This window comes from Austrofundulus limnaeus, unplaced genomic scaffold (genome assembly GCF_001266775.1).
Source record: "Austrofundulus limnaeus strain Quisiro unplaced genomic scaffold, Austrofundulus_limnaeus-1.0 Scaffold109, whole genome shotgun sequence".
In the NCBI taxonomy this organism is placed as follows: domain Eukaryota; kingdom Metazoa; phylum Chordata; class Actinopteri; order Cyprinodontiformes; family Rivulidae; genus Austrofundulus; species Austrofundulus limnaeus.
Window position 1 is genome coordinate 400,687 of NW_013952511.1, and position 8,997 is coordinate 409,683.

Here is an 8,997-nt window from a genome sequence, read left to right on the forward strand (position 1 = left end):
TGTGTAATATCTGCAGAGCAGAACTTACCTTCCACAGCAATTATTTTTAGTTAGCATATCGCTAAAATCTAACCATGGTTATATAATAGCAGCTGCATTCTGYDYRGATAAGCTCTATGTTTTATATTCAATTAACGTATGATCGATTAGTCGACTAATCGAAAAAATAATCGGTCATTAATCAATTTAAAAAATAATCGTTTGTGGCAGCCCTAACTACAATATAAATTGTAATGCATAAATAAGTAAATATTTGTCCAGTAAAAAAAAGAATGTACACAAAAATATACACAAATGTGTTCTCTCTTCATATTTTCTCTCCACGAGCTTTGTAAAATATGTCCTTGAGAGAAGAGTGTAACCTGAAATAAAAGTGTGAACTATTATATTGAAGTCTTTATGTTTGACCATAGACAGTCTCATGGCAGTGACGATCATGTTGAGAATATTTTTAGTCAAGACAGCTGCGATTCAATAAATGCCTTGTTTTGTTTGCAGTGTTAGATTAAAGCAAGTGTCTTCACTCAGAGATTGTCAGAAAATTAGAACTTAAAGCTTAATCATTAAATAAAATCCATCATAAATTGCCCGACACAATAAATCCATAATAAAATTTGTTGCCAACGCTTTTATTAATCGATTGTTATCGGTTAGTTGTTGGGGTTTCTGTGAAGAATCCTGTACTGTTTCACGTGGTTCAGACAGTCTTGTGATCTGGATATCGCTACCTGAGTGTAACATTATATCTCTTTAGTTATCTTTATTGTAATTCTAATATTTCATTAGTGATCTCTAGTGTTGCATAATATATCGAAAAATTTATCACCGTCGTTATAACAGCTTGTGCATTATGCATATCACAAAACACTGCATAACCTGCAAGAAATGGTTGGCTCAAAAGTTTGCATTTATGTGGTTTGTCACTCAGATGGAAACTTGAAGTATTTCACCAGTCAAATAGAGCAGGGGTTCTTAACCTTTGTGACTTCGGGGCCCAATTTGTTGAACATAAAGTGGCAGGAGGCCCAGTCAGACATTACCAATGTATGGATCAAAATGATAATTATTCTAAATCTTGGTTTAATTTTTATTGTATTTACATTGTAACTAAACTATCATAACTAACATAACTAAATTAATACACTTACAGTTTAAAAGTAAAACTCCTGTCAAATAATCACAAGACATGATTATGACAAACATTTTTATATTGTAACCTGTCCAAAACAATTATATGAACAAATACAACAGTTAGTCAACAGACCACTCAGGCTTTTCAACACAAATATATATAAACAATAATAAAAATAGACAATTCAAAAAAATTGTGGGCATAAAATAAATTAATTAAAAATGTTTAATGTTTAAATGTTTCAAATAAAAAAACTATAAAAATAAATTTGATAAAGTACAAATGAAAATANGTACAAATGAAAATATAGCATTTTTAAACTTTTGCAACCAGAAGCTGCTCTTCATATTAGTGACAAACAATAACAGTAACAACAGCTTTTTGACATGTTTAAAATTTCTTTAAAATACATTCACAATGTTTAAAAATAAACTAGAAAAAATAATTTAAAGTGCAAATTAAAATATAGTTGTATCTGCAACTGTATTTGATAACTTTTAAAATAAAAATATTGCATGGTAAATCAGAAGCTGCACTTCATATTAGTGACAAACGTTGGTGCTTTTTGACGAGTTACTTTCATTTTTGCTTCTACTTTTCATTTAAAATAAGTTTCCTTTCTTGGCAGGTTGCTAATGTTCTTCTTCTACATATTAAAAAAGCTGTTAAACAACTGAGTGGTGCACTACTGCTACTAGTGGTGAGAAAGTGTATTGCACCTTATTCAAAATCAATGTGCTCCCGCGGCCCTCTGCGGCCCAAAGTTAAAAACTGTTGTTCTTTTGAGGCCCTCAAGGTGGCGCTCGCGGCCGGCCCATGGGTTACGAATCTCTGAAATAGAGCCCTTCATGTATTTAATCAATTAGATAGATCGCGTCATATTTTTGAAAAATTCATTCTGGAACTAAATTTTTTTTTGTTTTGTTTTTTTTGCTCTGAACCCTGAGCATAACACAACACTACATACGTATTTGTTTATTTATAACAAGTCATATCACAGTATTGAGTACTGTTATCACACATCACAGGTTTTCCTGGTATCGTGCAGCCCTGCTAATCTCTATAATAAAGCCAAAATTACAATCTGATTATCTTCACAGAGAGAGAGCATGTTTTATAACACTGGTCAACTTTATGACTACAAGCCAGTTTCTTTGGGCCTGTGTGACCAAACCAGTATTTGTGACACCTTAGCTTCATTTGCAAATTTCAGGCTCTTCAAAACGTCAAGTAAATTATGAGTAGTAAAATTTGGCGCCTCTTGTGTTTACTTTTACTTTAACTCTTGAAGCTACAGTTCAGTGCTGCAAAATAATCATGTAGAAAATTGATTGACAAAAAACAAATAAACACATTGTAGACGTCATCTATGTGGCCGTTACCTTTCTCCCACTAACCTTTAACTCGGTGTATCACTAGTGTCTGTTGTGGAAAATAAACATTTTAGAGAAGCTACACAAACAGGCTCTGTGGTGCAGTAAAGTTAAAGACTGACTGTTAAATGTTGTTTTAGGGAGGCATTTGGTGTCAGCCTATAGAGCAGGGAGTCTCAATTAAAAATCAGTGAGATCCAACTAAAGTTTATATTTTTTGCAAAGGTTTCAGACCAGAAAATATACAGAGTAAAGCAAGTTGGTGTGCTGTTTCACTAAATTTAAACAGCCAAACAGGCTGGAAAAACAACACTGCTTAAAAAAAAGTTACTCGAGCAAGAAGGTGAAAGAAAAGAATTTAGGACTCGATCTAGGTTCAGATAAGATTCCATTTGACTTCAGATCTTGACCACGATCTGCGTCTCGGCTGCAGGGCACCAGTTAATGCAGCTTTCTTCTACATTGTTGTGATTTTTTTAGCTCTTCTGATCTGAGTAGTGCTTTGTTCAGACACTGATTGCAGCTGTTGTTGTTTTCAAATTGTTGTTGTTTTCTCCCCACAGCTACGACATGGTGCACTACGGCCACTCCAACCAACTGCGGCAGGCCAAAGCTATGGGAGATTACCTCATTGCTGGGGTGCATACAGATGGTAAGACTGATGTGTGTGATGCAAGTGTGACTGAATACTCCCCTCTGATTCAGTAGTTATTTATTCTTAATTTGTTCAACTTTGTAGATCGACCTTGTTACAGCAGCCACATTTGATGAAAATTAGAAATGAACTAGTGATGAAAATTAATTAGTAAATAAAACATTTCTGTGCCACTATATAGCTGTAAACCCCTCTCTTAAACTAGCATGAACTGCTCTGGAAGCTGGGGGGTGGTGGGGTGGGGGCATCTTGTTTGGATTTAAAGGGATCCCTGATTAGTTGTAACATTAGACTTTATTTGATAAACATTTATTTTAACTGTAAAATAAAGACTGTAAAAATACTGTAGGCTGTTAAGTTTTGTAAATTTTTAAAAATATATTTTAACACGGACTGAGCCATTTTATTTACACACAAAGGATTCTGGGTAACTGATGACGTGGATAGGTCCACGGTGTGAGGTTGCTAGCAAGCTATATCCACCCTGAAGGTTAATCTTGGATGAATGGCTCTTTTAAATAAAACCAGAGAGCGTTGACAGAGAGGAGAAGGTAGAAATGACTCAGCCTGTGACTGAAAATATGGATGGAGGACAACAGAGCTGCTTCATGGAAGAAGAACCTCAGCTTAGCCTGTTAGCCTTCATGCTAGCACAGATGCTATATTGCCTTATACAGTATGTATTAGCTTGATGGTAGCGCGGCAAACAAGCTAAACTGAGGTCCTCCATCCATATTTTCAGTTGCAGACTGTCATTTTTGCGTTCTCCTCTCTGTCATGTGGATGGAGGACCTCAGTGATGAGAGGATGATAGCATCGGGGCTAATGCTAAAGCTAACAGGCTAAGCTGAGGTTCTTCTTTCATGAAGCAGCTCTGTTGTCCTCCATCCATATTTTCAGTTCCAGGCTGAGTCATTTCTACCTTCTCCTCTCTGTCAACGCTCTCTGGTTTCATTTAAAAGAGTCAATCATCAGATATTATCCAAGATTAGCTCACTAGCAGCCTCGCACCGAGGACCTACCCACGTCATCATTTACCCAGAATGCTTTGCGTGTAAATAAAATGGCCCCGTCCGTGTAATATATTTTTAAACTTTTAGCTTACAAATTGTAAAAACTAAACATCCAACACATTCTCACTCCCGAGTCGTCACATATTGACGTTTTTCAAAGGTCCCTTTGCGTCCAATTTTGACGCATCAGGTACCCCCCTCGCGTCAGTCCTTGCCGCCCGCGGATTTTCCGGGTTGCGCCACCAGGGGTCTTTGGGTCGGGGGTCTGAGGTTAACCTTAGGGATCAGGATAAATGGTTAAGTTTAGGGACTGGGGTCAGGGATAGGATGTCTACAGTGAACATTAGGTAATTTTAGGCTTTGCAACACGTAGTTGCCATGAATTTCCTACATTTTCTAAAAATGGTTAATTTTATGTATCAGGGTTAATGGTTAATTTTAGGTACTAGGGTCTGGGACAGATGTCTAAAGTGAATAAACGTAATTTCACGCTTTGGGACGGTAGTATTTGTGCATTTTCTACACTTTGAAAAATTACGACAACAGATTCCGCCCCATCCCGTCAAAATATGACGCAAGGGGGGTACCTGATGCGTCAAAATTGGACGCAAAGGGACCTTTGAAAAACGTCAATATGTGACGACTTGGGAGTGAGAATGGGTTGAAACATCCTACCGTATTTTTACAGTCTTTATTTTACAGTTAAAATAAATGTTTATTAAATAAAGTCTAATGTTACAACTAATCATGGATCCCTTTAAAGGAACAGCATCAAAAAAAAGTTGACCTCAGAAAAGAGCTGAAAGAGGGGCTTGTGGAGTTACAATAAGAAGGAATTCAGACCAAAACCTTTCAGTTCCACTTTTTGTAGACCCCAATTGAAACATTTAAATGTAAAAAAGGATTTCAGCATGATATGTACCCTTTAAATCTTTCTATATATTTCCGTACCTTCCGTATGCTGCTAACCAACAGTTAGCCTTACTTATAAATGAAAACACCATATAAGAGCTAACTTGACTCACTTGGAGTTTATTACTGAAATTTATACACAAGTCAATGTCAAATTTATTTGTATAGCACATTAAAACAACAAAAGCTGACCAAAGTGCTTCACAGTTCAGTCAAGACATAAAACAAACAAACAAACAAACAAATAATAGATGCAAATACAGAAACACAATATATGAAAAAAGTTCTAAATGAACCTCCAAATCTTAAACATAAACCAAAGAAAATAAATGGGTCTTCAGCAAAGATTTAAAAGCCTCATCAGTCTCTGCTGACTGAATATTAAGAGGTAAACTGCTCCACAGTTTTGGAGCAGCTAATGCAAAGGCCCGGTCACCTCTAGATTTCAGTTTGGATCTAGGGACATCTAACAGGAACTGGTTGGTAGACCTGAGTGCTCTGACTGGAGTGTAGATGTTAAGAAGATCACATAAATATGACGGGGCCAGACCATTAAAAACTTTAAAAGCCATCAATAAAATCTTAAAATCAATTCTCAGGTAAACAGGAAGCCAATGGAGAGAAGTCAAACATAGTCATTAGGAAATACATTTATGTTAGGATATCTTCAGCTTTTAGTTATAAACTTACATTTTTCAGAAAATGCGAAAGAAAATATAAAAAAGTTTTCTGCAACATGTTTCAGGTACATGAAGCTACATTAGGACAAACAGCTCTGCAGAGCAACTACGCAGCTGCCTCTCGTACCACGGCAGCACAGATTAACATTAACAAGTGGATTTTTAGACATTTGAAAATCATTCAGGATCTTTTTTGTCTGCAATGCATCTAAAAACATAGCTTTCAGCCCCACACTCTGAATAAACCGTGGTATTTCATGATGGCAAAATAAGAACCGTTTTTGTGAAACGCTCTAAGTTTGATGTAAATTATTTTAGTTAATATCTGTGTAATACTGAACAATTCAACCTCCAAATCTGTTTTCCAAGAGGAGATTTCCAAACACAAGGGGCCTCCAGTTTTCACTCAGGAAGAACGGTACAAGATGGTGCGTGCAATCAAGTGGGTGGATGAGATTGCAGAGGGAGCCCCTTATGTGACGACGCTGGAGACTCTGGACAAATACAACTGTGATTTCTGCGTGCACGGCGGTGAGCCACTTTACTTCCTGTTGAATCACATGTTAATGTCGGAGAGTCTTTTGATCATTTCTTTGTTTGCGTTTACATGTGAGGTGAGATTATTGTTCCTGTTTGCAGATGACATCACGCTGACGGTAGACGGGAAGGACACGTATGCAGAGGTGAAGCAGGCGGGTCGTTACAGGGAATGTAAACGCACCCAGGGTGTGTCGACCACCGACCTGGTGGGACGCATGTTGCTCATGACCAAAGCCCACCACAGCAACTTGGTGAGTTGGCAGCCCTGTCTTTGTTATGTTGTTGTTTATCCTCCTGATCTAACATGTTTATTTTTGCAGAATAACACAGATTACCAGCAGCATACAGACAACTTTGGAAAGGTAAAAACAATGCTTAATAGTCACTGCGCTACATCCTTCCTTGTGACAGAGATAGGTTGCTCAGTTTTTTTTTTTTTTTTGTGTCCAAGGGTGCTACAGTTCACAGTCCTTGGACAGGAGTTTCTCAGTTCCTACAAACATCTCAAAAGATCATTCAGTTCGCCTCAGGAAAGGAGCCTCAGCCTGGAGACACCATCATCTACGTGGCCGGAGCTTTCGATCTTTTCCGTATCCTTATTTTCATGGCGAGGAACCTTTAAAAAAAACCACAGAGTATGACATTCATGCTGCCTTGACTGCACATTTTCTGCAGACATCGGTCATGTTGACTTCCTAGAAATGGTTTATAAACAGGCAGAGAGGCCTTACGTCATCGTGGGTCTGCACTTTGACCAGGTACGCTCAATGACCCGCTAATCTCCGCCAACAGAAGGAGCAGAAACAAGTTAGGACAAGATTATTATCATTATAAAAGACAGAAAAACTGTTCCACCTTGAACTGTTTCACATTTACAGTCAGGGTTCCAGCAGATCCTTAAAAAGCATTAAAAGGCATTGAATTTATCAATCCAAAAATAAGGCCTTAATTAGCCTTAAAATGTCTTAAATCAATCTTTCACAGGTCTTAAAAACATTGTGGCTTAATAGGATTATTGTAATTCATCTCAGATTTTTAAAGAATTGGTAACATTTAGTTTTTAAAAATAATTTTACTGAACGCCTCTCAGAGCTCTGAGAGGCGTTCAGTAAATGATTTTGTTAACAAAATTTTGTTTTGTTAAAATAAACATTTGGGTAAAATTGTTGCTAAGTTTTTTTTTCCTGATGCATTTCATCTCTTCTTAATCTTTTCTTTTAGATTTTTTTTCGTATTGTTTATTTATTTATTTTTTGTGAAATTGGTCTTAAAATAAATTTCAAGTGACATTAAAGAGGTCTTAAAAAGTCTTAAATTTAGCTTGTTTTAAGCTGTAGGAACCCTGACAGTTCATCTCATCAGTAGAACTGCGAAAGCACCTGTGATCTAATTTCTTTATTTTTGCTGTTCTCAGGAAGTGAATCGCTACAAAGGGAAGAACTACCCAATCATGAACATCCACGAGAGAACTCTGAGTGTTCTTGCGTGTCGGGTGAGCTCACACTGATAGTTTAAGGCTCGGCACAGTGGGCGATGTGTTTCTGCCCGCTGAAAGCTCCACTCTGTGCTCTTTTTCCTCGCTGTCAGCCAAGAACAATAAATCTCTGTTAGCCATCTGCGTCGTGCGTGTTGTTGTGAGTTATGGGAATGTTACACAGTTTTACTGTAAGGCCACGAAAGGGATGGAATCTGCCGTCAGTGCTGCACTGTGTCTGAAAATCAAGAACTCATCTTTGTGGTTAAAGCCTGACATTCATTTAAAAAGCAGTAATCTGTCTTAGAGAGAAAGCTGTGAAAGGTTTCATAGTTTCAGTTTAATTAATTTATTTTTTTGTCCTGTGTGCCTGCAGTATGTGTCAGAGGTGGTGATTGGTGCTCCTTATGCTGTGGGCAAAGACCTGCTGGATCATTTTAAGGTTTGTTTCCTTTAAACTGATTTACGTTATTCACAGTTTATTTAATTAGTAATACTTCATTCATGGAAGTCTTAACAAAATCAGTCATAAATTATGGCCTGATCTATAACAATATGTTGAAACAATCAGATTTTAATATGTCTTTACTTAAATTGTAATTTGTTTTTTTATACATGTGCATATTAAGCCTTTTTGTTAACTGTATATTACATGTTTTTTAAAGTGGTTGTGACGTGCTTTTGCTTCATTTACAAAAATTAAAGAAAATATCCTAATATTTCAGAAATTTGGCATCATTCATATGATTTTTACTCAGTTTGTCACAAAACGTGAATATATTTTGCTAAATTTGGTGCAGTCCAAGTGAAACAGGAAGTGATGTCAAAGGGCAACTCTTTAAAAAAAAGAGGGTAAATTCCTATAAAACTGGCGTATGCACAATGTGAGCCCAGAAACTTGCGTACGCCACTTTTTACGCCAAGGTTGTGATTTATAAAATCCAAACTTGATGTGAAAATGTGCGGTGCCTCACGCCAGCTCTGACCCATGCGTACGCTCATTTTGGAGACGGGAAACTGCGACACAGATGGTGAAGTGAAGAATTAGAGCCACACTGTGTAATGATCACTGTCAGATATTTAATTTACCTTCAGAATCAGACTTAGATTTTTATTCAACTTTATCATCAGTTTTCTTAACAATAATATTTATGCTTCTGCTGCTGCTGAGCCATGAGGACCTTTGAAATAAAAAACTTAATCTTAAATAAAAGTTCC

General features: G+C 36.8%; 1 protein-coding gene across 1 annotated transcript in view; it reads left to right on the plus strand.

Moving 5' to 3' along the window:
* Positions 1-8,997, plus strand: part of LOC106521456 (ethanolamine-phosphate cytidylyltransferase) — a 24,274-nt gene that overhangs the window by 1,982 nt on the left and 13,295 nt on the right. The window contains exons 2-9 of the mRNA XM_014014020.1: positions 3,069-3,157; positions 6,135-6,296; positions 6,405-6,556; positions 6,626-6,667; positions 6,757-6,895; positions 6,981-7,063; positions 7,720-7,797; positions 8,156-8,221. Coding sequence (XP_013869474.1) covers positions 3,069-3,157; positions 6,135-6,296; positions 6,405-6,556; positions 6,626-6,667; positions 6,757-6,895; positions 6,981-7,063; positions 7,720-7,797; positions 8,156-8,221 — 811 coding nt within the window. The remainder of the gene's footprint in view (positions 1-3,068; positions 3,158-6,134; positions 6,297-6,404; positions 6,557-6,625; positions 6,668-6,756; positions 6,896-6,980; positions 7,064-7,719; positions 7,798-8,155; positions 8,222-8,997) is intronic.